Genomic DNA, 25,027 nt, shown 5'->3' on the forward strand with positions numbered 1-25,027 from the left:
ACTTGAAAAGACAAATTAAAGCCACGGCTTCGCGCTAGTGAGTACGCTAAAAGCTTCTTTGCCAACTTTAGAATGAAAACGAATACGGATAATACGGGAAGCTATTCACGGCGCCGCGCTAATTAGTATACTAGAGGTTTCATTACTAACTGCTATACGAAAATGGATGAATGTATCTATGGGGGGGTGAACGTATCTATGGATAATTTAGAAAAATAAAACCATGGTTTCGTGCCGCTGAGTATGCTAAAAGCTTCTTTGTTAACTTTTAAATAAAAATAGATACAGATAATATAGAAAGATAACCATAGCCCCACGATAATAATATATATACTAGAAGCTTCTTTGCCAACTCTAAAACGAAAGGTGATGAATATATTTTATAAAAAAATTTTAAGGAATCATACACGCAGAATTCGTTGCACACGAGACTATTGATATCCCTAATAAATACCTATATGAATTTTACAAAAGCTAGCTGAATTTTACAAATACCTATGTGCGTGGCCGGAGGGCACGGCAAGCGGCCGGAGGGGGTGGCGCGCCGGAGTGCGGGCGCGGCGGGCGGCCGGCGGCCGTGGCGTGCCGGCGTTCGTGGCGCGGCCGGCGCGGCGGTGGGCACACAGGCGGGCAGGCACGGATGGCGTGGCGGCCACGTGCGGGCAGGCGGGACTGGGCCGCGGGCCTTTAGCCGCCTCTGCTGCGCCACCGATCAAGGCGTGTCAGTGCCGCGCCAGGATCGGTGGCGCGGCAGACCCTGCCACGTCACCGGCCAGCGTCCCGGTAGTCGCCATGTCATCCCTCTAGCCGTGCCACTATGCATGACACGATACAGGCGTTTCGCCTCGTTTTGCAATAGGCGCAGCCAAAAATGTTAGTTTTGAAAAAAATAAATAAAACGGTGTTACATTTAAAATTAGTTTAAAAAAACGTTAAAAATAAAAAAATTCCCACACCGTGACTCCCCATCTCTCCCCCACACAGACGACGACCACGAGGGCAGGGCACCAGGCCGCCAGGGCAGGGCGGGCACCGGACGCCAGCGAAGGGCGCCAGGCCGCCAGGGGCACGGCTCAGCCACCGGGGGCGCTGCCTACAGGGGCGCGGCCGCCGGGGGCACGGCCGCCCGGGGCGCTGCCGTCGGGGCGACACCCGCAAGCGCGTCGTCGGCATCCTCCTCGGCACCTCCTCCCGCGGCTTCATAGACGTCACCAACTCCTACGCCGGTAAACCTCCCACCCCCCGCCTCCTGTTTCTCTGTCCGTCGCTAGGGTTTACACCGCTCAAGGTGTACGGCTCGATGTGCTCTCCCCAGTCCATCGATCCGTGGATCGATCCGTGCATGGACTCGGTCCGTCCCGGTGTTGGACGGTGTTCCAATCTGGTCCTCGCCTCGCCAGAGCAGGCTAGGTACTGTGCGTGTGCAGCATGTTCGATCAATTGTCTATACATTTTTCGTTCAACGTTGAGCTGTGTTGGTGACTTGGTGCAGAGGATTCATATCCAAATGAGATGAAGCAAGCCGAACTGTCGGTGCAGTTGGGGCTCACAGATATGAACTGTAGATGTGGTTCTACCATTGCCAGGTCAAGAACTGGAGAACTCTTCCAGCCAAGATTTCTCGGCCGGCTCAAGGACTGCAAATGTGTTACTGGCAAACATACATGTATGCTTTCTCCCGTCTTAAGCTTTAGATTTATGAACCTACATATTAAATGGCCTCAGATCTTTTATGCTATTATTGATAAGCTTTGCTGAAGTGCAAGATATAGTATCGTTTCTATTGAAAAACTTTGCTTTTGAAGTGTGCCTTGACCTCCATTTTTTTGGTTGTACTGAAACTGGATGATACATGTCTTTTTTTTTTGCAAGCAGGCGTCACAATTTGATTATTTATGAATTTATGAATTGTGAGAAATATTCTCTAAATTACCAATGCAACATGGTAGCCTTATTTTGTTTACATGACTATGTTTCACTCTGTTGTTGCCATCATTGCATTCTTCCCCTGAAATTGTTGCTTGTTGATAGCATGTACATAAATACTACTCTTCAAACAAAATTCAGTAACCTTCACTGCAGTTGAAGGTTACTCTGATGTATATATTGACTACTACCATTGAGATCAGGTTTCTCTATTTTTACTACTACCATTGAAGTCAAATCATGTTGTGATGTATATATTGACTTTTGTTCCTTTACAAATGCAGTGGAAAAAAATCAGTTTCGATTTCATCTCATAGGGCAAAAGGAATAGCCATAATGACAGGACCACTGCAACAAGAATTATATTATTTTTCTTGGTTTACAGCTACCTTCTGTGTATGCGTTGCCAATTTATTTGAGATGGAGTACCTGTTTATACATTCTTCTGTTGGTAAAGAACAAGGTAGAAAAAATGTACAGTTTTCAAAGGTTGTAAACATTTCTTTTTTCCTCTACAGCATAAGTTTTATTTGGAAAGAGGAACCATGGTTTAGGGTATGTTTGGTGAAACTAGAATAAACATATTGCATCTTTTTTGGTCTGCTCTCGAAACCACATTAATCCAGTCCTCCTTGTCTTATGCTATTCTAGGGTTGCAATTCATGAGGCCATGGAGCAGCAGACAATATCTATTGCCAAAGCTAGCATTACAACAGTATACTCAATTCGAGGACTTCAGTTCTTGCAGCTGCCAATCGAATTGCAGGATGCTATGATGATCTTAAGGTTGGTAAGCATATTTTATTGACTCAATAAGTAGCCATGCATGCAAGACAATTAATTTGACAATTTTTCTTTTTGATGGTCATCAGACTGCACAAGACAAAATTGATCTTCAGACTACCATTCTTTCTAGATTTGATCTAATCTTTATCGTCAACGATATCAGAATGTATGATCAAGATAAGGTATGAAGAAAAATTCTTTCTACACCTTTTCTATTCTAGCAGCTGAGAGAGTAGGAACTTTTTCCAATTTTCTCCTTTTGATGCGGCACGGCCACCAGTGCATGCTACCGTTTTGAAATAAACAATGCGTGCGATTTTGCTCTGCAGTTTGTAGGGATGTAGTCTAAATTTCTAGGAACCTTTTCTAGTTTTCTCCTTTTGATGCGGCACTATAGTGGCGGTTCTACAATTTCCTTGTGCAGGGATGCAGTCTGAATTACACAGAGTAGTTATCCTGACAATTGGAACTCTGCTTGTCTTTTTACAGTACTAATATTTCTGCATTTCTCCAATATACAATTATGTGATTTTTTGTGCGCAGATGTAGTCTAGATTTCTCCAATTGCTTAGGTTCTTAATTGGGTATTGCTGCAAAAATTTGTCATTGTGCTTGTCTTGCTGCAGTCTCCGTTTTTCTGGAACGTGAAGATCTTAAGTCAATCTCCGTTTTTCCTTTAATAAACGCGAAGACCAGGGAGGTAGCAGCGCTGATCAGTGTGGGAGGTGCCGGTCCCAGGAGGCCGGGGCGGCAGTGTGGGCTGGAGAAGCGATGGTGGGGCCGGCAGTGTTGGTCGGAGCGGCGTGGGCCTAGGAAGCGGTGGTGTGGGAGGATGAGGCCACGACGGTGGCGGCTGCCTTCGCCGTCCACTACCACATGCTCGTCGCCGTCATCCTGTCACCGAACTGCGGGTGCCCACGAACGTGACACGGGTCCGATTCAACTTCGCTGCGACTGCACGAGTAAGCCGTCTCTTCTTCCCTTGCAATCAATATATGTATGCATGCTCATTTTGTCCCATGTTGCATGATTCAGTTACTCAAGTTCCTCATAGTGCAGTTCATATAAACCACATGGACAGTGGCTGTAAATGCCCCCCACTTGCTAATTTGGATATGGCTGGAAACTTGGGAACCAAATTGTATTGTTGATTAATCTCGGTTTCATCCCTGATGTCTGTTGGTCGGTTTCTAGATAATTAGCCATGCACATCGTTTCATACAGGACATCAGTTTCAAAAGCTAACCTGTATAATGCTTCCCTTTTTTTTTGCGGCCTACAAATGCAATGTATGACCTTTCCGATTCACTTGCTTATGCTATATTCACCCTGTCTTGTACCCTTGTGGACAATTGATTCTAGAACTTTAATGTGGTCTTAGTTTGTTCCTATTTTAAATATTGCCATTATTTATTCATGGTCAATTGGACCTTTATATTCTTGTTAACAATCATTTATGTTTTAATGTTATTTCAGTTTCTTCCTACTCCATGTGTTGACTTTATTTATGTATGACCCCATTTAATCTACTGCCATTTCAGATTTGTTGTCCCTTGTGTGGAAGAAATTGGAAAGAACTATGAATCTACACCTCCCCTGGTAAGATCTTCAAAGCATTATCTGCTTATTCTCGCCATTCATCAAAATACAGGTATTCTCACCAACCGATGCATAGTTACTTTATGACATAGCCATGAATCCCCCCGTCTATTCCTGTTTTCTTCCTAAAAGTTACTTTTGATTTTTAGGATTAGATAGGGTATCTACATGGTGGTGTAAGCTTATTTATTAATTTGGATGTATGTCCCTGGCCGTTTTGTTAAATTTGTCATAGGCTTAGGCTGATCATATATTTTTTAATTTATCACCAGTTTTGAATGCATTCCAAACAAAACAGTTGATGTCCATGATCTTCTCTAATAAACAACTACTCTTGCATTTAATGGTCGAGAGGCAACCAACAACGCCATTTCAACTAAAACAAGTTTTACCCTATATGCAGTAGTAGTTTTCCCTTTCTTAGAGGATCTTGCATTTAAACATGGGATATTTTTGGCCCATAAAAGATGGTAAGTGTTCTCTGTGTTGCTGATTTCTGTTTTTTTTTTATTTGGTCTTTCAGTCTTTGTTTGGCCAGCAGTGTTCCTGTGATTGATGGCCATGGAAATGCTGCAGTACAAGCACGGCTCCAATTCCAGATTGCAGAGATTTCTAGACTAAGTAAACTTCTAGCAATTTCATTGGAGGAAAGGCTCCTAGGCAGCTAGCCACCCATGTTTGTAATAATTTGATCTTTCTTCATTTTTTTTGTTACTACCTGCTATTGAGAAAGCACAATGGAAGTCATTTGCCAGTATGTCAATACCATTTTAGAAGTAAGACAATTTTATTTTTATTGCCTAGGATTGTTCTCCGTAACACATTATTTGCATTTGCAACTATAGTTCCTTTTTTCCTCCGGTATACCCTTATTAAATGTACCAAGCTCAAGAGCACACTATATTAATGGAAGCGTAATTTTCTCTTTATATAGCTTTTATCATCAAATTAATTGTAAGTATTGTCTTCCGTAGCATTGCACGGGCACTATACTAGTACATGTGATTCTCATTGCTGTGTGTAGATGTACTTACCTTTCAGCTGATTGATTTGTTCTGCAACTTCAGTCATGTCTAAAAGGTTATCTATACTGAACGTGTTTTTCTTTTGGGATGCGGGTGTGAGCAGGAGGACGTACTCACTATACGACCAGATCAATAGAGTTCATGACTTTCAGACTCGAATTGTATTTACCCATCTGTATTTAGTCGTTTGATTTTACAAGGTTTGACTATATATTTTTCATTCTATTTTATTTAGGTACGGATTACTTGCAGAAAGGTTGTGGATTAGTGTTTTTTGAAGATGACAATGAAGCATTCGACATCTGGCACAATGAGGTCAGCTATCTAAATCTAAAGTTTATAAATGTCTTCAACCATATTTCATTGCCAACCTAGGCTAGGAGTACAAGAGCGCCGTGCACAATTAGAGGGGAGTGAGGGAAGGAGGGAGGGAGGGAGCAACAATAATAGTGAACTGTAGTAGAAGCAAGAGTAGATAATCTTCTGATTCATTAATCATCTTTAACTGTCAAAGCATGCATACTCTGTTCTGAGATGCAATGGCTATATTTTGTAACACTGGAGATGCTGGACCTGAGAAAGATATTTGTTCCCTTTTTTATTATATATAAGCAGTAGCCTTGCAGTATGAGTGATAGATTCTATATTTGTTCTTTTATGAAGGTTGGTGTACCAAAGGAGCGGATTTTGAAGGTTGATAATGGAGGCTATTCTTGAAAGACCAAACTATGAGTGCTTGCTGTTTGGTGTGTCCCCTGCTCTTAAAAATCGAGAAAAATTTGTTGCTGCGTTTATTTCTTCATCTTGTGGTACAATCAAATAATGATGTTTTTTGTATTTCATTTTCAGATCTTGATGACACTTTGTATCCCTTTAGCGCTGGCATCAATCTAGCTTGTCGCAAAAACATACAAGGTGGGTAATGATACTAATCTTTTTTTTTCACTGCTTCGTGCTTCATGCATTTATAGGCTGTTTTCTTGGAGCTCTGTATGAGCACGGTTGCCATTTTGACAACAGAAAACCTTCAGGTATCTGTCCTGTTCGCTTGGCTGATAAGCCATGGCTGAAAATACTGTTTTATTGGCTGTTTTGTTGTGAGAGAAAAATACTGTTCGTTAGCTGAAAAAGTACGGCTTATAAGCCAAGCGAACAGGGCGATCACATATTTGTAAGATGAATAACAAACATTCTTATTGCAAGGGGCATTCTTGTTGATTGTAATTCCTTATATAAAGTTGGGCAAAACAATAAACTAGAATGGTGCGGCCTGCCTCCTGTCTGGATTACTGAACATTCTCTAGCGTTGGTTAAGCCTTTGATTTTTATCTCTAAGTTGGCAGATAATACAATTTCTAAGTTCCAATGAACTAATATAGCAGCAGCCATAATATTCCAAAAAAAAATTTGACATGCATTTGACTGAAAATATATGCCTATTTCAATAGGCAACAGTAGTTTTTTTTAGCATAATAAGCAACAGTAGCTGACCAGTCAATGAACACACACTCATAGCCTATCCAATAGATAGAAATTCACCTGGACAAATGTTTGTTATTGTCTTGGTGAATGAGACATAGGTGCCCTGGTCCATCGATTAAGAAGCAAAGCATGGTGAGTTGGTCTCTTTTCTTTGTTGATTTGAGTGCATATATGAAAATTTTGGAGAGCAATTTAGGTTAGCTTTCCATAGATCTATTTGGACAGTAATAGTAATAATTTGAGTTCTGGATATTTGAAAATTTTGGAGATGCTTAGACTTCTTTCTGAGAGGTTACGAACAGCAAGTTTTTGCCTTCTGTTAAGGTACTCTCTCGAGTAAAATGATTGCATGTTTAGCTAATTTCCTTTGTTTGCTGGCTTAGGTTCCTTCATGATTTTTTTTGCGATTAGTTCCTTCATGATTGTTTGCATGCCTTTCAAAAAAATCATGATACTGCGGATTCAATTTTTTATGATAGTACTTCCATTCTTGTACTTAGGTTCCTTCATGATTTTTTTTTTTTTGCGATTAGGTTCGTTCATGATTGTTTGCATGCCTTTAAAAAAAATCATGATACTGCGGATTCAGTTTTTATGATAGTACTTCCATTCTTGTATTGTGCTAAATTTAGTTTTTGAATTTATGAAAGGGAATGCTACCAACATGGCACTTTTGAGAGGATGGAGGTTGGCGGTGGATGACGTGGTGCTGGACTTGGAGAAAAGAAATCAGATTCTGCAATGGAATACGTCAACCTCCTTGGTGGTTTCTTCTCTGTTTGGCACTGTTTTACTTTTGGAAAAATACTACAAAGCATGTTGTAACATGCATTCCATGAAACCTGAAGCCGACAATCAGTTTGTCCCCCATCTTGGCCATATGAGCCGTGATCAGTGATTGTTCATGAAATTGGTCAGATCAATGGCCTGCTAGCTTTCATGATATTTGTTGGGACATTGATGCTTTTTTGAGAGACCTGCTAGCCGTGACCAGAAGATGGCCGTGACGAAATTGGTCAGATCAATGGCCTGTTAGCCGTGACTAGAAAATGGCTGTAGCAAAAGGCTGACAATAGCTATTGATCAAGTATAATAGATTGATTTGGATTTACCATATTTTTTTAAATTCGTAATAATAGGTCGTTTACCATGTTTGATGAATGAATGTTTAATATGTGTTAAACTAGATGTCGCCGTAGCGTTATAAGAATCCAATAAAAAATAGTCGCTAATCCCGGTTCCAAAGAAAAAACATACAAAAATCCAATAAAGAATGGCCATTAATCCCCAATCCATCAAGTCCAGGTTCACCGTCGATGGTGTAATTTCATTGGCTGGATCTAGGTGTGCACCATAGCACAGGGCATGCTGCCCCCGCACGAGACGCCAGGAAGCTAGCGGGCAGCAGCTTGCACCGGCGCCGTCCAACCCAGGCTGATGGCGAGTTGTTGCTTGCGCCGGCAGCGTGCAGCCTCGGAGAGACGGAGAGGAGCTGCGTGCGGCGAGGTAGACTGGCGCGCCGTGCGGTGTCGGCTCGGGCGGGGAAACCAGCATGATTGCGCGTCTGCGCCTCCGCAGAAGGGGGCGGTGGGGATGGGAGTGGACTGGTGGTGTATTTGGTTACGGTTTTACTATATTAGGGTGGGCTTTGTCGCCATTTGAACTATCTTGGCTCGCGAGTTGCTCGTGAGCTAGCTCGAGCTGACAGCTGGCTTGTTAGTTAACCGAGCGAAAGTGCTGGCTCAGCTCGTTTAAAAATTCAAACGAGCTGAGCTCAAACCGAGCCACTAACGAGTGAGTTGAACGAGATAGCGAGTTACGAGTTTTTTTTTGTCCAGGCCTATTTGGGAGCGGAATTATCTATGACGTCCTAATCTAATTCAATGCCAAAATATATGCTCCACCTGATAAACCTTAGCTTGGGTTTTATCGTGATAATCTAGGTTTCAAGATGTATAATCTTTAATTATTTTAATACATATATATTTTTTTAAACAAATCATGAGACCTTAGGGCATCTCCGGCAGAACTACCTAAAACAGGCTGTCTATTTATCTGCTTGGTATCTATATTTTACTCCCAACTAACTAGTCCTAGTAGAGAATACATGTAGGTCCCACATGTCATCCTCTACATGGCTGGAGCCGCATGCTAGGGAGCGCCGGAGCAGAGGTGGCCGGGGAACGCCGGAGCAGAGGTTGCCAACGCGCCGAGGAACGTATGCCGCCTTCAGCGCCGGCATGGCCACATCTCGCGCTAAGGAAGCCTGATTTGTTGGGTCAACAAAAATAGAGAGTGTACAGAAAATTTATTGGACCAATAAATTTAGATAGTCTCTGTCGGAGTACCTTTTTTTAGCCTCCACTATCTAAATGTAGGATAGGTAATGAATTTAGTTAGCCTGTTAAAGTTGCTCTTGTACTAAATGGAAATAGGAAAGGAGACCTTGTATATATTGTACTTAAACATAATGCTCAAGCAGAGGAAACAAAACGCTACATTTCAATTTGCACGTGGGAGGGTTCCCAGCGAGAGGAGGGTGCTTTTTCATTAATAATAAAAGTTAGGATTACAATCAGATACGAGTCGGGGCATTTGCTTTCCATCGCACAATTTGCACATAAAACGCTTTGATAGCCGAGCTAATTTCGTGCGCTATTCTATTAATTACACTTTCTTCTAGTCCATCCAAAAAAAAGAGTGCACATATACACACCGGATATATATATTAAATTAAAATAAAAAAATGACTCCTCCGTTCTTTCGTCCGTCAGTTTATCTCACTATGTTGACTGTCCTGTCGTAGCTAGTTGCTACAAATCAGTTCTTTGGGACCAACGTTCCCAAATCTTTGTACTCTGCTTTAAGGTTTAATACGTCAGCCTTGTCAAAAAAAAGAAGTCTATCTCACTCTACCTGTCTGCATCTCACTCTTGTTGTTCACACGGTTCTAATCTAAATACAACAACAGGAAAACTCGCTGGTTTCATCCTGAATTCCTGATGCATTTATTCTAACCATGAGTCAAGAAGTTCGAATTCAACTTACCGTGATCACGTTCACATGGATTGCGAAATCTGAATCTGAACCACAGTGTGGCGAGAAGCTTTAAGTTGGTCGTGCCAAAACCCGGCTCCAAATATTACCTGGAAGTGATACTCACAGTACAGTCCAGACTTCGGTTCATGCAGGCCCTTATCTCTCTTTGTAAATGTGTGTATACCGTGGCCTTTCATCCGATGGCAAATGGCGATGTTAATGAAAGGTCTCAGCATTTGCCATTTGCCAGACTGGGCCAACTGCAAAGAGACTGCCCATTCCAACGCCAGCTTCAGGCCCTCATGGTCATGGCAAGCTATCGCCTCAGCTTGTAGTGCAGAGCCGCTGGGACCGGTGATGCGCCAAAGTAGCCAGGATCGCCGTCCCTCTGATCTCTGATGACAGTTCGAAAGATACAACTGACAAGATGCCAGAAACAGAAAGACAGAAACATATGCACAAACCTTGTATCCGATAGCCTGATATATGCACATACGTGCTGCCCAGGCAGCAGTACACTGAGTACAGCACACTGTAGAATTAGTCCTGAATATGACGGATTATGTCACTCTCATATGCATTCACGCGTATCTAGAAGAAATGTTTAGCCATGTTTGATCAGCTAGTTAACATAAAACTTCATTATGGTTAAAAATCCTTTAGGATTCCTACGATTTTCTCATGACCTATCCAAAGGGCGGTTCCATCAGAATTTCTACTGTTTTCAATCCAGTGTTCATCTACAACCCTACAATATTCCTATGTTTCTACGATTCCCATATTTTTTTCCTATGTTTCAAAGGAGCCCTTAAGGCTCCCTTTGGAACACAGGATTGCAAAACATAGGGATAGAAAAAACATAGGAACTTTACAGGAATGCAATTGCAAAACATATGATCCAAAAACATAGGAAAACTATTTTAGGTAGGTGTTTGGATGGCTATGAAAATTCAGGCCCCCTTTGGAACACATGAAAGCAAAATCGCAGGAACACGAAAATCATAGGAATATCATATGAATGTAGTTGCAAAACAGAGGATTGGAAAACATAGAAATTTTGAAGGAGTGATCATTTGGACAGGACACAGGAGAAACGTAGGATTTCTACTAAGATCTTTGAGTGGATGTTATCATAGAAATTTTGAAGGAGTGATCATTTGGACAGGACACAGGAGAAACGTAGGATTTCTACTAAGAGCTTTGAGTGGATGTTAGATTTCCTGTAGTTTTCCTTCAAAACAACAGGTAAAGGAAAAATTCCTGCATTATTCCTATACTCTATTCCTATGAACCAAAGGCATGAACAGTGGAAATTCGTGTAGAATTCCCAATCCAATGTTTTTCTTCTGTTTTTTCTATAGGCCAGTCTCAGTGGGGGTTTCATCTCCCAGTTTCCAACACACCCATATTTTAGAAATAGTGCACCATGAAACTCTCTCTACTCCCATGAAACTTTTATCTTCTCTCTTTTCATCAAGACAGTGCCATGTCAGCATATTTAATGCTCATAAAACTCTATAAAATCCCCATTGAGACTTGCCTAAGAAGACCTAGTAGGAATAGGAACGTATAATCTCCCGTGATGTGATGTGATGTTTGTCCTCTAGCTCTTTATTTCTCTGTGATACCTGTGATTTGGCTCTGGACGGTTCTGCATGCTCCACTGAGCACTTGTGTAAAACAAACGTGGTGCTTTGCTGGGCCGACAAAGGTTGCGGATAGATCATAGATGGGCTTGGTTTTGATGTGGCGACTTGGATTAGGATTTCTTGTTTCTCTTTTTTGTTTGCCGAAAGATATAGCAAGGGTGGCTTTTGTTTTTGTTATCGAAATAACATTCAGAGAATCTACGGGAGTCTTTCTAAAACTCACTATCGAGCGAACTGATCATAGATCAGTTGGTTAGGTTCCTTGTGGTCGAACCTGCTCATCCGGGTTCAAGTTCTCGACTTGGCACGGGTGCTCGCATTATACTTTCAGTGGTAGACGACGTCCCCGTCAACAGCTAGGCATCAATGGTGACTTCGTGAATCTCGAGATCTGCTGGCTTAGTCTTTTGAAGGTGCTCACAGGGGTATGGTTTGTGTATGTATATTCATAGGGGTGAGTGCGTACGTGTTGTGGATGTCTGCGTTGTATTGTGTAATTCTAAAAAAAACTCACTATCTAAATTTTCATTTAGAGAATCATTTAAATAAAACAAATCATTTTCTATATGATAATAACTTTTCTCTATCTTGTGCGTACTTTAGAGAGCCATTCTCGCTATCTATCTTTGGCTAGCATAAATTACGGAATAGAAGATGACTATATTTAGATAATCAATTAGAGAAGTTATTGGAGGGTATTTTTTTACTAAAATCTCTATTCTTAACAATTAGGAAGGATACATAGAGTCTTTTGGAGTTGCTCTTAGTATTTGGGAGCGGAATTATCCATGACATCCTAATCGAATTCAATGCCAGATTACATTCTCGACCTGATAAACCTTAGCTTGGGTGTTATCGTGATAATCTAGGTTTCAAGGTGTATAAACTTTATTTATTTTGATACATATATATATTTTCAAACAAATCAGGCATGAGCCCTTAGAGCATCTCTAGTAACGTTACCTAAAACAAACTACCTATTTGTCTGTTGGGTAGCCACTCATTTTTATACTATCTATATTTTGCTCCCAACTCCATCAGTACTCCCTAAAACAGGCTACCCAAACTAGTCCTAGCAGAGAATGACATGTGGGTCCCACATATCATCCTCTTCAGTGTTCTTCTCGCCGGAGGAGAGGTGGCCGGAGCAAGTTCGCTTGGGAACGCCGGAGCAGAGGTGGCCGAGGAACGTCCGCTTGGGCGCGCCCGTGCTGACGAAGCCTGATTTGTTGTGCCAACAGAAGTAGGTAGTGGAGGGAAAAATTATTGGGTCAACAAATTTAAGTAGTCTAATAGGTAGCTTGGAGTGCTTTTTTTTTTCCCTCCACTACCCAAATGTAGGATAAGTAATGGGTTTAGTTAGCGTGCTGAAGTTGCTCTAAATAAATACAAATAGGAAAGGTGAACTTGTATATACTGTACTTAAACATAATGCTCAAGCAGAAGAAACAAAACGCTATGATTCCATTTGTAGGTGGGAGGGTTCCCACTCCCAGCGAGAGGAGGGTGCTTTCATTAATAATAAAGGTTAGGATTACAATCAGATACGAGTTGGGGCATTTGCTCTCCATCGCACAATTTGCACATAAAACGCTTTGATAGTCGAGCTAATTTCGTGCGCTATTCTATAAATTACACTTTCTTCTAATCCATCCCTCCAAAAAAAGAGTGCACATATACACACTGGATGTATATATTTATTAAATTAAATTAAAAAAAAAAAATCACTCCTCCGTTTTTTTGGCCGTCAGTCTATCTCACTATGTTGACTCTCCTGTCGTAGCTAGGTTGCTACAGATCTGTTCTTTGGGACCAACGCTCCCAAATCTTTGTACTCTGCTTTATTAAGGTTTATAATACGTCAGTCCTTATCCAAAAAAAAAGTCTATCTCACTCTAGCTGTCTGCATCTCACTCTTGTTGTCAACACAGGAAAACTCGCTGGTTTCATCCTGACGCATTTATTCTAACCATGAGTCAAGAAGTTCGAATTCAACTTCGGTTTCGTTCGTTTGCAGCCTGGAACGGCCAGAAACTTTTCTTAGCCTGTAACTGTTTGATAATTTGTACTGGCTTGGAAATGTTCCTGGCCTGAAACGGCCTGGGACGCCTAACCGAACGGCGCCTTACCGTGATCACATTGACATGGTTCGCGAAATCTGAATCTGAACCACAGTGTGGTGAGGAGCTTTAAGTTGGTCGTGCCAAAACCCGGCTCCAAATATTACCTGAAAATGATACTCACAGAACAGTCCGGACTAAGGAGTTAGGACCATGCGCTGATGTAATCATGTAACGCAATGGGCTACTGGCTACAAAGAAAAAGTTGGCCCCACTCCAAATGGCGTGCCTAAATTTCTACGCATTCCCTGATCTCACATAAGGGAGAAGGTTCATGCAGGCCCTTATCTCTTTGTAAATGTGTGTATACCGTGACCTTTCATCCGTTGGCAAATGGCGATGGTAACGAAAGGTCTCGGCATTTACCATTTGCCAAACCAGGCCAACTCCAAAGAGACTGCCCATTCCAATTCCAACGCCAGCTTCATCAGGCCCTCATGGTCATGGCAAAACTATCGCCTCAGCTTGCAGTGCAGAGCCACTGGGACTGGTGATGCGCCTCAGCTTGCAGAGCCCTCTTAACTCTGATGACAGGGCCAATGCTTGTTTCCCCTGTCTTTTTAGTTCGAAAGATACAACTGACAAGATGCCAGAGTTAATTAAAGACAGAAAAATACGCACAAACCCAGTATCCGATAGCCTGACTTGGTCTTTTCGTCACCGTACGTGCTGCCGACGCAGCACACTATAGAATTATTAGTCCTGAATATGACGGATTATGACATTCTCATATGCATTCACGCATATCTTCCAAGTTTGGATGATCTTCCAGTCCTGACAAGTTCTATGCAAGTTATGAGTTGCAAATGGCTCGCTAATTACTCCGCTGCCAGGAAAAACAGCTGCCGCTGGCTGTCAGAACAGTGTTCTGTGAGAGGAGGCAGCTGCAGCAGTAGCCCCCAACAGAGTGGTGGAGACAGGAATAATTTTTAGGTGTGACGGAGTTTATAAGAACCAACATATCGACTTGTATTCCATATATATATATAATACACATATTAAGTGTTTTGTACAAACTTTAGGTATGGCAGTCGCCCAAGCTTGCCCAACAGCTGTGAAAACAAGCTGCCGAACAGCCCGATTCGGGTGCGTGTCCTCCTAAACAGCTGGCGTGCGTACTGTGACTGGGATGCACGCTTGTAAATGGAAGCATTTGTCACCGAGATAACAGAGCTGCAAGCTGTTGATGGCAGCCTGTCAGGTTCATGGGTCCTCTTCGGAACTGTCATGCACCAGATCATTGACCGTTTATTCATTTTTATCGGTCGCCCCTGTCACTGTCAGTGTCTCCATTATAAATACCCTGATCTTCGCTTCTACTTAGTACGAATTATGCGTTTGCTGCAGACGTGCTTCACTAGTCACAACTGCACTACCACACTGAACGCTCTTAACAGCATTTTCTCTCGAGTGTCCGACGATGGCCGTCAGTAGGATGCCGGCGATCTGGGTACTACTACTAGGTGCAGTTTTTACGTTTGGTGTTGCAGTCAGCCCAGCTCAAGCGTCCAGGTCTCATCGTCACTACGATTTCGTCGTCTGTCTGTCCCCGGACGATCACTCGTCGGTGCCTCCCCTCCCCCCCCCCCCCCCCCCCCCCCCCCCCCCCCCCACCCCCCCAAAAAAAAATGATGCACAGAATCGCACATTTCTTCTGATGCTGTATGGTAAAACAAAACTTCACCTGCAGATAAAGAAAGCTGAGTACACCAGGCTCTACCAGCGGAAGAGCATCCTAACCGTGAACGGGCAGTTCCCTGGGCCAACCATCTACGCGCGCAAGGGCGACGTCGTCACCGTCAACGTTCACAACCATGGCGATAAAAACATCACGATCCATTGGTAACGATACAGCCCTAGCTAGCATAAACTCTTGCTGCCTAAACCACATTTTATTCAGCCCGGCCGACCAGCGTCACAATCACAACCATGGTGCAGGCACGGCGTGGACCAGCCGCGGAACCCGTGGTCCGACGGGCCGGAGTTCATCACACAGTGCCCCATCCAGCCCGGCGCAAGCTTCACCTACAAGATCATCCTCTCCTGGGAGGAAGGCACGCTGTGGTGGCACGCGCACAGCGATTTCGACCGGAACACCGTGCACGGCGCCATCGTCATCCGCCCCAGGCGCGGCACTACCTACCCGTTCAAGAAACCGCACAAGGAGGTACCAATCTTCCTTGGTACAGTAACAGTACTATATAACGTTGCTTCAATGCGCATGCCTGATCGTGGAACAACGCTAGCTGTTTCGATCTGCTTAAGGGCCCGTTCGGTTCAGGCAAAACCACGCCAGGAATCATTCCATCTACTGAAAGCTTATACAAATTAAATAGCGATTCCGATCAGAAACTCTTCCTGCCAGTCGTTCCTGATAAAACGAACGGGGCCTTAAGTCTGATTGATATGCATGCAGGTGAGTGGTGGAAGAGCGACCTCCCGGCAGGTGCTGGCCGACGCGCTCCGGACCGGCAGCGAGTTCAACGCATCCGACGCAAACACCATCAACGGCCAGCCCGGCGACCTGTTCCCGTGCTCCAGGGACGGCACGTTCAAGCTTCCCGTCGAGGACGGCAAGACGTACATGCTCCGCCTCATCAACGCGGTGTTCACCTACTAGTCCTTCTTCAGCGTCGCCGGGCACAGCCTCACCGTGGTCGGCACCGACGGCTCCTACGTGAAGCCGTTCTCCGTGGACTACATCTTCATCGCGCCGGGGCAGACGGTGACCGCTCTGCTCACGGCCGACCGCGCCTCGCGTGGGCTGCGGAACGCCCGGTATTACATGGCCGCGCGGCCGCTGTTGCCGAACAACCCGTTCGTCATCTTCAACAACGGCACCGCCACCGCCGTGCTGGAGTACGCCGCCGACGCGGCGGCACCCTCCGGTGGGGCGGCACCGGACCCGGAGTTCCCCGTCCCGCCGGCCATCAACAACAGCGCGGCGGCGGACGCGTACACGTCGCGCCTACGGTCGCTCGCCAGCGAGGAGCACCCGGTGAACGTGCCTCGCCACGTCCAGGAGCACATGCTCGTCACCCTCGCGGTGAACGTGATCGCGTGCTCGCCCGACGAGCACTGCCAGGGACCCCGTGGCAACCGCATGGGCGCGAGCCTGAACAACGTCAGCTTCGAGGCGCCGCGGCACGCGAACATCCTCGACGCGTACTACCACAAGGTCCGTGGCGTGCACACGAACGACTTCCCCAGCAACCCGCCGCTGCTGTTCAACTTCACGGCCGACGATCTCCCTCCGGAGCTCTGGTTCACGAATCGCGGCACCAAGGTGAAGGTGCTGGAGTACGGCACCACGGTGGAGGTGGTGCTGAAAAACACGGCGATCCTCGGCAGCGATAGCCACCCGATGCACCTGCACGGGTTCAGCTTCTACGTGGTGGGAACGGGTTCCGGCAACTTCGACAGGCATAGGGACCCCGCCGGCTACAACTTGGTCGACCCGCCGTACCAGAACACGGTCGCTGTGCTCAGTTTCGGGTGGTCTGCGATCCGTTTCCATGCTAAAAATCCTGGTGCGTACGTGTTGCTGTTTTGTCGTTTGCTGTTTTTTTCAGATAGGAAGTATATCGGTTCCTCATGATCATGGCTATCGTTGTTTTTATTATGGTTGTCTAGGTGTGTGGTTCATGCACTGTCACATTGAACGGCACATGACGTGGGGGATGGACACCGTTTTCATCGTGAAGGATGGGAATGTACCGGAAGCTAAGATGTTGCCACCGCCTCCGGGGATGCCTAGGTGTTGATGACCAAAGGTTGATATGGTACCGATTTCATTAGTAGCTTTTTTTAAGGGAAGATTTCATTACTAGCCAGGCGCCCAGGCCTGGGCCAATTCTCGTTGGGCCTTTGAAAGCAGACTGCAACCCCAAACTCGGGCCAATCAAACTTCACTGATATTGTTTTATGGCTAGATCAATTTGTATACTTCTATTGTTTTTCTTCTTTCTTGTTTGTTTATTGGTTGTTGTGTGTAGCTATTCGTATCATTTTTATATCTATACCTATACCTAATATTAAACAACGAAGATCCTTTCAACCGCTTTCTAAGATACCATGCATCCTCCATGTCCCATATGTGACTTACGACCCGTGTTCATAAGAGTATGACTCGTGTCCAATGATAGTACGAAATCTGATTTCAAAACGCATATTGGAACCTGAACACGTTTGCTAGTCTTCTAATATTAAATATGGCAGTTTCTCTCTCCGTTCTTCGGTCCGTCATTGTTGGGGCGCAGATACGCGAGTAGCGGAGGCTAGAGAGAGTGTGAACTAACGATAACAGAATTGTTGGATAATGTCATGCAGGGACAACCGGCAGGGCCTTCGCTCAGCATCTTGGGCAGGCGGAGGGTCGGAGCGCGGAGGCGGAGACCATCCGGCGAAGACGGAGGCCGCGGCGCCATGGGGGGAGGTTGATCGGGCTCCTATTGCAGGCCAGCCCAGACATTATTGCAGGCAGCAGAAATCAGACAACAGTTGGCCGTCCTGTAGGTGGAGATTCAAAACATGCAGCAAAGCCAGCCCCAACCCAACACATCTAATCAGCTCCATTCAACAAATCAAAGTCATCCTAACCCTTCGCCAGGTATGGCCTCCCAACTAACCTTCGGCACACCTTTCAACTCACCACTAGTTCACAAAATCATATATTCAAGATCCCCACTATCCGAAGGAATCCAAATCTCACCTTGGCCATCATCTTACAAGCCCATTACTCTACCCAAATTCAACGGAAGGTCAGACCCGCGCCAGTTTATCATGGGTTTCAAAGCAGCTATAGCCTCCACGGGCGAGAATGACACTATCTTGGCCAAGTTATTTGTTATTGCAGCCGAAGGAGACGCATTGGCATGGTACTCAATGTTGAGGCAAAGTTTAGTATATTCATGGGAGGACCTCTGAGACAAGATCATCGCTAACTTCAAAGGGTTCACTATCGAATCTTTGACGTCAATGGACTTATTTCAGTGCAAACAGAATCAAGGTGAAGCACTAAGGGATTATTTTCAGAGATTTGTGTAGCTTAAAGCGAAGACACCCAATGTCCCAAAGGATGTGGTAATCAAGGCCGCAATTAAAGGTCTCCACATAGGACCCTTCACAGCTCATCTAGCCAGGGAAAAGCCACGGACCATCACAGACCTATACAACGAGTTTAAGAAGTATTGCAGGTCTGACAATGACCTCCGCAGAAGGCTAGAAGAACAAAACCAGAGCAAGCAATTCCAAGAAAACAACAAAAATACCTAGAGGGGCAACAGAAGCCAAGGCCAGACACAACCATAGCAAGAGCAAAGCCAGCAAGTCTTCAATATAGAATAACAAGGAAGCAGCCAGCAAGGGCAGCAAGCGTCGAAGGCAAGTCCAAACAACGTGCCTCAGAAACAATTCGAAGGCAAGGGAAATGGCCATGGCAAATCAGAAGCAGCGAAGGCAGTACTGTTTCTTTCATGGAGAGAACAAGGGGCGCATAACCAGGGATTGTCCAGATGCTAAGGAGACCCAAGAAAGGATAAAAAATAGAGCAAACCCATAGCCTCTGCCATAACAACCTGCAAGAGAGGTAAACCATACCTTTGCTGCACCTCCTCAGCAACAATACTGCCCCATATATCCAAGCCTAAACTCCACCCAAATTCACCCATCCACCCTAGCCTCTGCCTATTACCCACATTTCCTACCTACATGGCGACCAGGTACTCAGCAGCAAGGGTAAACTAGCAACCAACGAGCAGAAGCCAGCCTCACCTATATAAACCTGAGGCCTCCGCATATAACATTCATTGAGACCAATCAACCATCTCAACTACACAACAGACAGCTAGAGGCATTGCCTCCGCCCCCTTTAACTCCATAGCTAGCCACACCCAAAAACAAACCCAACCCAGAAAACCAACTTAACCCTCACACACCGTTACCCACCATCGGCATGATATTGCCGATAGCCAAAGGTTCCTTGATGGAATTCCAGACAAAGAAACAGAAGAAAGATCACCTCCGATTGATCAACAACATAGCGGTCCAAGGGCCAGTGCGCTGCATAGACTAGTCGAAGACGCCAATCACATTCTTAGAATAAGATCTTCAATTGGAAAGCTGCCCTCACACCCACGCTATGGTAATCAAGGCCAATATAGTAGGCTGGGAAATCAATAGGGTTCTCATAGATTCTGGGAGCTCCGTAGATATCATATTTGTTAATGCCTTTGACCAAATGAAATTAAGCAGAAGCCAGTTATAGCCCTCGGATTTACCATTAGTTGGTTTTGGAGGAAAGAGGATTGACGCATTGGGAAAAATATCCCTCCCAGTTTCATTCGGAGGCCAGGAAAATGCAAGAACAGAGTACGTGATTTTCGACGTAGTGGACCTCTACTACCTCTACAACGCCATCTTCGGCAAAGGGTTTGCAAACAAGTTTAACACAACCATTCATATGGGTTACTTATGTATGAAAATACCAGCTTTGCATGGAACCATCACAGTTCATGGCAGTCAAAAAGAGGCAAGAAACATAGAAAGAGCCATCTATAAATCACAGCGCAACATCAACTCGGTCGAGTCGGCCAAGAGCAATTCACCAGAGCCTCTAGACATACCAAAGGGCAAGACGGATCTCAAAGATCAGGAAGAAACAAAGCTAGCCCCATTAGAAGAAGCAGTGTCGGACAGAAAAGTTATCATTGGAAGCAATCTTTCGAAAGACAAAGAAGCAGAGCTCATAGAAACCCTAGCCAAGAACAAAGATGTCTTCGCCTAGTCAACCTCTGACCTAAAAGGAGTCAGCAGGGATATTATCGAGCACTCACTTGATATAAATCCAAAAATGAAGCCAAAAAAGTAGCGGCAAAGGAAAATGTCAGAAGACAGAATCCTAGTAGCGAAGGCAGAAGTCCAGAGATTGTTAGATGCCAACGTTATCAGAGAAGTCAAGTACTCAGAATGGCTGGCAAATATAGTACTAGTGCCAAAGAAAAACGAAAAGATGAGAATGTGCATTGACTTCACGGACCTAAACAAGGCTTGCAAGAGACCCATTCCCGCTGCCAAGAATAGACACCTCCGTCGACAAAGCAGCAGGGTGTAAACGCTTCTCACTTCTGGACCGTTTCTCAAGATACCATCAATTTGGCTCAAAAAAGAAGACGAGGTGAAGACAAGTTTCACTACTCCCTTTGGAACTTATTGTTACACCAGAATACCTGAAGGACTAAAAAACATGGGCTCGACCTTCGCTAGAATGACGAAGGCAACTCTTGGCCCTCAGTTGTAGAAAAACATAATAGCCTATGTTGACGACATTGTCATGATGAGCAAGAATGAAGAAGACCACATTACAGACCTTAAAGAAACTTTCGCCAATCTCATAGAAGCCAGGCTAAAGCTTAACCTAGAAAAATGTGTCTTCGGCGTAAGCAGAGGCAAAGTGCTCGGGTACATCATAGGGCCTGAAGGCATAAGGGCTAACCTAGATAAGATGAAGGCCATAATCTCAATGGTAAAGCCATCAACCAAAAAAGAAGTCCAAAAACTCACTGGAAGAATTGCAGCACTAAACAGATTCATTTCAAAATCAGCAGAACACAACCTCCTATTCTTTAAAGGTGTGAGAGGCGGAGACAAGGTAGAATGGGGGCTAGAGCAATTGAAGGCGTTCCAATAGCTCAAAAATTACTTGGCTACCAGACTCTTGGTGACAGTACCAGATCCGGAGGCTCCATTACTGTTATATGTTGCAGCCTTCGACCATGCAGTCAGTGGGGTGCTCATTCAAGAGAAAGAACAAAAGTCGAAGGTCATTCAATAGCCTATCTACTATATCTCAGAAGCCCTATTTGGAGCAAAGTTGAACTATACAGAGATTGAAAAAATAGCATATGCAGTGTTGATTTTATCAAGAAAATTGAAGCACTACTTCCAGGCACACAAAATCACAGTGCCCTCTTCGCAGCCACTCGGGGGCATACTCAGCAACAAAGAATCCTCTGGAAGAATTGGGAAATGGGCAACAGAATTATCCCAATTCAAAATCAACTATGTATCAAGAACAACAATCAAATCACAAACATTGGTAGATTTTATGGCAGATTGGACACCTTCAATGCATCAGCCCTCACAACCCCAAGTTCAAACTTGGACGCTTTACTCAGACGGAGCTTGGGGGCATATGGGAGCTAGAGCCTCCGTCGTAGTGATAGCACCATCAGGCCTCTGCACAAAGTATGCAGCAAGGTTAGAATTCAAGGCAACAAATAATATAGCAGAATACGAAGGCCTCATACTAGGCCTCAACAAGGCAAAGGCACTCGGAGCAAAAACATTACTAGCAAAAATAGACTCCCAAGTCATAGCAGGATAGGTCAAAAAAGAATACATGGCGCGGGAACTAGAATTGATCAAATACCTAGCCACAGTAAGGGATTTTGAGCGGAGGTTCCAGGGATTCACCCTACAGTATATACCAAGAGCAGAAAATGCAAAAGTGGACGAGCTGGCGAAGGTAGCAGCAAACAACTTGCCCATACCAAATGGAGTCTTTTACCAAGTGCTACTAGCGTGGGCAACATAGGTAACAACGAAGGCATTCAAGACAGTCTTAGTCACTAAGTCTGAAGACTGGAGGCAGCTGATCATAGATTGCCTGAACAACGTGCATCACACAAAAGATGAGGCAAGCACAACAAGAATGACAGCAAGAGCAAGAAGCCATACGCTCATAGATGGAGCACTATACAAGAAAGGGGTTGTTCAACCACTGCTCAAGTGCTTACCTCAGAGCGAAGGCAAAAACCTTCTACAATAAATCCACTCAGGGATATGCGGCTCACATATTGGTCAGAGGGCGCTATCTACGAAGGTCGTCAGGCAGGGATTCTTTTAGCCTATGCACATCAAAGACACAAAAGAGATTGTCAAGACATGCAAAGCATGCCAGAGCACCTCCCCACACCAGTCAAAACCTTCGGCCATTGTACAACTCATCCCACCAACTTGGCCCTTGCAAAGATGGGTCATGGACCTTGTTGGACCGCTACCACCATCGCAAGGGGGAAACAAGTTTGTAGTAGTAGCGATAGAGTATTTGACAAGATGGATTGAAGCTAAGCCACTTGCAACAATCACATTAGAGACAGTGAAAAAGTTTTTCTGGCAGAACATAGTTTGCAAATTTGGAGTACCAAGAACCTTAACAGTTGACAATGAAAAACAATTCGACTCGGACAAATTTAAAGAATTCTGCAAAAGCATAGGCACCAAGATAGCCTTCACTTTGGTCTACCATCTAGAGTCAAATGGAGCGGTGGAAAGAGCTAATAGAGTAATATTCTTAGCAATATCGAAGACTCTATTCAACCTTCGTAAAGGCAAATAGGTAGAGGAACTGCCGAAGGTAGTGTGGTCCCACAATACTACAGCCTCTAGAACAACAGGCTTTACACCGTTCAAACTCTTATATGGTGAAGAAGCAATGCTGCCTAAAGAAGTCAGGCATCAGAGCCTTCGCATCATAAAACAAGCCCTGGCAGAAGATGAGGAATACTCTAAGGAAACAATCGAAGGCACAATATTGGAAGCTATGAAAAACATCACAAAATACTGAGAGCAAACCAAAAAGTGGAGAGACAGCCAGGTGGTTAGAAAGCTCATACAAGATGGAGACCTAGTCCTTAGAAGGAAACCCATTGCAGCAAATGTTGGAAAGCTTCAACCAAAATGGGAAGACCCATACATGGCGAAAGCCGCCAGAAGACCAGGGTCATTCTACCTGACTGACGGCGAAGGCAAAACAACGACCCACACTTGGAACATCTATAGTTACATAGGTTCTACATATAAGTGTAAAGGGGTGACCTCTGTGAAACTATAAGCGAATGTCACCTCACCTCTACTTTCTCGCATTTTATTTTCTCGAAAAAAGGCATGTGCTCTTCTTTTCCTCACAAAGGGGTCTCCTAGTGGAGGTGTGGTTTTTTATGAGGCAGGACCCATGTAAAACCCTCTAAAACTTTGAAGAGGAATCCCCCCCCCGAGAAAAGTGGCTAGCACAGGAGCCACGACATTCGACAACAACAATCACGATAGAGAGGACCTTCCACTACCTTAGCCAAAGGCTATAGAGCGTGGAACGACCTCCATGGCTAAAACTAGCTAGCACCCTTGACAAAGCCCTGTCCTCAATCAGTCATAAAGGATTTCTCAAATGGCCAAAAGGCCACCAAACCTGACAAAGACCTACCTCCGCTGTAGGCATCGGGCGCGGGAAAACTTAGTGAAGACCTATCATTATCAGGCACCAGGTGGCAGTCAACAGTTAATGACAAGTACAATAGAGTTAAAGAACTAAAGATATGCCAAGTATAGAGAAGTCTACCAAAATCATGTGACTTTAAAATACATCCAAGCAATAAACCTTGGCCAACCACCAAAATTTATTAAAACATACAAACACTAGACTATAAAACCCATTGCCCCCCTACCAGCCTCAGTCGACGCATAACAAAATCACCAGCCCTAGAAAGCACTAGGGGGTAAGTTAAAGCAAACAAGACCCACTACGCCATTGAGCAAGGAGAGAGGATCATGGAGGCCAAAATTTCCTTAGAAATAACAGATCCATAAGATACCGTGCAAAGGCTCGTAATCACAACAGCTCGCATAGCCCGGTGAAGGCCTCGGATAGGTAGTACACATCAACAAATGGTGTCATACAGCCTCCATGGGGTGTTGCCGAACCATAGTCTAGCAGCATGCAGTCAGTATCAGAGGTTGTGGAAGGGTATCGCACGAAGACTCGTAACATCCCTCCGCAACCAAAGATACTAACCATTGCAGCCCGACATCAACCATGTTCGACGGGAGCGCAGCTGCTCCAGCATGGCCGAGGGCAACAACAAAGCAATCCAGGTGCAAGCAAAGGCAATGTCCAAGAAATGCTTCATCAACCTTCGTTGCTTGCTCAAATTGCTCTGTGGCCTCTAGAGAAGCATCAAGACTAAAGACTAGCGCCTCCGATGAGTGCTCAAATTGTGCCAAAGCCTTTGCAACATCAGCAAGATCAAATACAAGCACTTCAGCTTCTCTGCAGTGACATGCCAGAGCAGCCCTATGAATTCTGAGCAAGCACAAAGACGGAGGCCAGAACAACAAAGCAGACACTGCATCCTTCACAAGGCGCACAAGGTAAAAAACTAGCACCTCAACTCTACCATGTGGAAGTGCAGACTCGTACTCAACGTCGACCAGAGAAGAGAGAAGCAGAGGCTAGGAAATGTAAATAAGCCACAGAAAATGTAACCCTTCGGCCTAACCAGCAAAAGTAGCAAGAATCTTCAATAAAACAAGTGTCCAACTCAAAACATACCAAGCAAACTTTATT

General features: G+C 44.6%; 1 protein-coding gene and 1 pseudogene across 7 annotated transcripts; both read left to right on the plus strand.

The window, feature by feature from the left end:
• The first annotated feature begins 970 nt into the window (after positions 1 to 970).
• LOC136478081 (uncharacterized) lies at positions 971 to 7,929 on the plus strand. 7 transcript variants are annotated; one of them, XM_066476408.1, is made up of 12 exons: positions 971 to 1,226; positions 1,316 to 1,410; positions 1,493 to 1,666; positions 2,578 to 2,716; positions 2,799 to 2,894; positions 3,404 to 3,674; positions 4,254 to 4,311; positions 4,835 to 4,932; positions 5,572 to 5,651; positions 6,000 to 6,082; positions 6,186 to 6,251; positions 7,469 to 7,929. In XM_066476408.1, exons 3-10 carry the CDS (start codon positions 1,566 to 1,568, stop codon positions 6,051 to 6,053), a joined length of 897 nt encoding a protein of 298 aa, XP_066332505.1. In that variant the 5' UTR covers positions 971 to 1,226; positions 1,316 to 1,410; positions 1,493 to 1,565; the 3' UTR covers positions 6,054 to 6,082; positions 6,186 to 6,251; positions 7,469 to 7,929. The 7 variants fall into 7 exon arrangements, with proteins under 7 accessions (XP_066332505.1, XP_066332504.1, XP_066332506.1 ...); XM_066476407.1 differs by having other exon boundaries at positions 971 to 1,410; XM_066476409.1 differs by lacking the exon at positions 1,316 to 1,410.
• A 7,117-nt stretch (positions 7,930 to 15,046) lies between these two features.
• The window catches only part of LOC136474810 (uncharacterized), a 43,158-nt pseudogene continuing 33,177 nt past the window's right edge, over positions 15,047 to 25,027 (plus strand).

This window comes from Miscanthus floridulus, chromosome 8 (assembly GCF_019320115.1).
Source record: "Miscanthus floridulus cultivar M001 chromosome 8, ASM1932011v1, whole genome shotgun sequence".
Taxonomy (NCBI): Eukaryota; Viridiplantae; Streptophyta; class Magnoliopsida; order Poales; family Poaceae; genus Miscanthus; species Miscanthus floridulus.